This window comes from Alosa pseudoharengus, unplaced genomic scaffold (genome assembly GCF_046254945.1).
Source record: "Alosa pseudoharengus isolate Yale_2024_CS ecotype anadromous, Long Island Sound unplaced genomic scaffold, YU_APseudo_1.1 YU_APseudo_1.1_scf_7, whole genome shotgun sequence".
NCBI classification, from domain to species: Eukaryota; Metazoa; Chordata; class Actinopteri; order Clupeiformes; family Clupeidae; genus Alosa; species Alosa pseudoharengus.
This window is the reverse complement of record NW_027468859.1, coordinates 22,952,347-22,953,948: the sequence shown is the minus strand read 5'-3', so window position 1 is coordinate 22,953,948 and position 1,602 is coordinate 22,952,347. Positions and strand designations below refer to the sequence as shown.

The window sequence follows — 1,602 nt, the reverse complement described above, 5'->3', positions numbered from 1 at the left end:
ATGACCTCTCCTTTTGAGGATAAGAGTGGACCGTCTCTGATTTCCCGCGGCAGAAGATATGTGGTCAGTATGATTAAATATTAATATTTTATTGATTTCTTTTTTTTTTTTCATTTTAGATGAAGTCATTCAAATTTCTATCCAGTGCCGCATGTTGATTCTTTGGGTATCTGATATGTGCTTAAAGAGTGATTATGCCGCATTTAAATCCGCGGAATTAATATAATATAGGGGTATGATTACTTTTCACAGCTAACAGATGACCAGCCAGGCGGTCTGTCTCGCGGGAAACGGTGCCAAGCAGCCCCGGAGACTGCTTACATTGAGCGTCCCTCCCCCGAAGGCGCTGGTTCCACAAGTGACACGCACGGTGCTCCATCCCTGCGATCTGGTTTCTCCTCGCTGGGCTCTCTGGTGGCATCCTATCCTCCTGGGGTCACCGAGTCGCCTTGCTCAGTCACCGTTTCCACTGGTTACGGCACACTGTCTCCCGAGTCGAGAAACAAAAAGCCCCTGGATTATGATCATGTTTTGTGTGACAGCTGTGTCTCACGTTTACATGTATTGAGGAGACAAGCACTAAGGTTACTAATCCACAACAAGGTAGGCTGAGACACTTCTACTCACCCCTCATTCTGGAGCAGGTATTTTCGTTGCTTACAATGTGCGGAAGGCCTAATAAATGCGCTTCATAGTCACTGGGGAAAAAATAACTAAAGACGTTTTCATAATTCCTTACCCATGGCCACTTTCAATGGCCTCGAGTCCATATGTCTTGTCTCAAAGATTCATTACAGATATCTGTACGCATGTGGTTTCTTTTCCCTCTTTTTACCCCTCTGAAAATGAGTTTCAATCGATTTGTAGCTCCTGCAGCTAGGACGTGATTCATTCGTCCCGTCTCTTATTCAGCCCTCGTTACTGGGAAGAACAAATGGCATAGCCTGCAAATAGCACCGAGAAAAAAAGATGTTACCATGAACTAGAAAAACACTATAAGTCGTTGCTGTTAGCCTACCCTAGTGCTTAATATCTCTATCTGCATTAATATCTCTGATTGAACTACATTAAGTACATTCATATGTTATTATTAAAACAGACTGAATAAATGCAAGATAAGACATCAGATTCAGAATATTACTTTTATGTGTGCAATGTAGGACTCGGAGGATGCCAGCGTGGTGCCTCTCTGTGCCATCGAGGCCTGGTATGAGAGTGACGGCCAGTGTGACGTCTGTGCCACCAACCTGAGGCAGCTGAAGCAGAAGGCTTTGCACACAATCCTCACCCAGGAGCAGGCCATCTGGGCCCGCGATCCCTCTCCTGCCGGCCTCTCCTCCCCCCGCCCCCCAAAACGAGCCCCAGGCCCTAACACCCTACCCAGGACCTCCAGTCCGCGATCCAGCCCTGCCAAGCCTGTGCTGAAGTCCAGCGGTCAGGGGAAGGGCACGAGTACGACAGGGCAGCCTTGTCTGGAGGCTCAGTGGTCTGGGTCAGCGCTTCCAAGCAATGGAGCCTCTCTGCATCGCCACCAGGTGAAAAGCAATTTGTTTTTTATTAGATAAAGCATGAAAGTACTGAAGTGCTGTTAATGAGGAATGG

At 47.3% G+C, this 1,602-nt stretch overlaps 1 protein-coding gene across 1 annotated transcript in view; it reads left to right on the top strand.

The window, feature by feature from the left end:
- Positions 1-1,602, top strand: part of kif26bb (kinesin family member 26Bb) — a 21,351-nt gene continuing 19,749 nt past the window's right edge. Inside the window, exons 1-3 of the mRNA XM_076271908.1 lie at positions 1-63; positions 253-546; positions 1,161-1,452. Coding sequence (XP_076128023.1) covers positions 1-63; positions 253-546; positions 1,161-1,452 — 649 coding nt within the window. The remainder of the gene's footprint in view (positions 64-252; positions 547-1,160; positions 1,453-1,602) is intronic.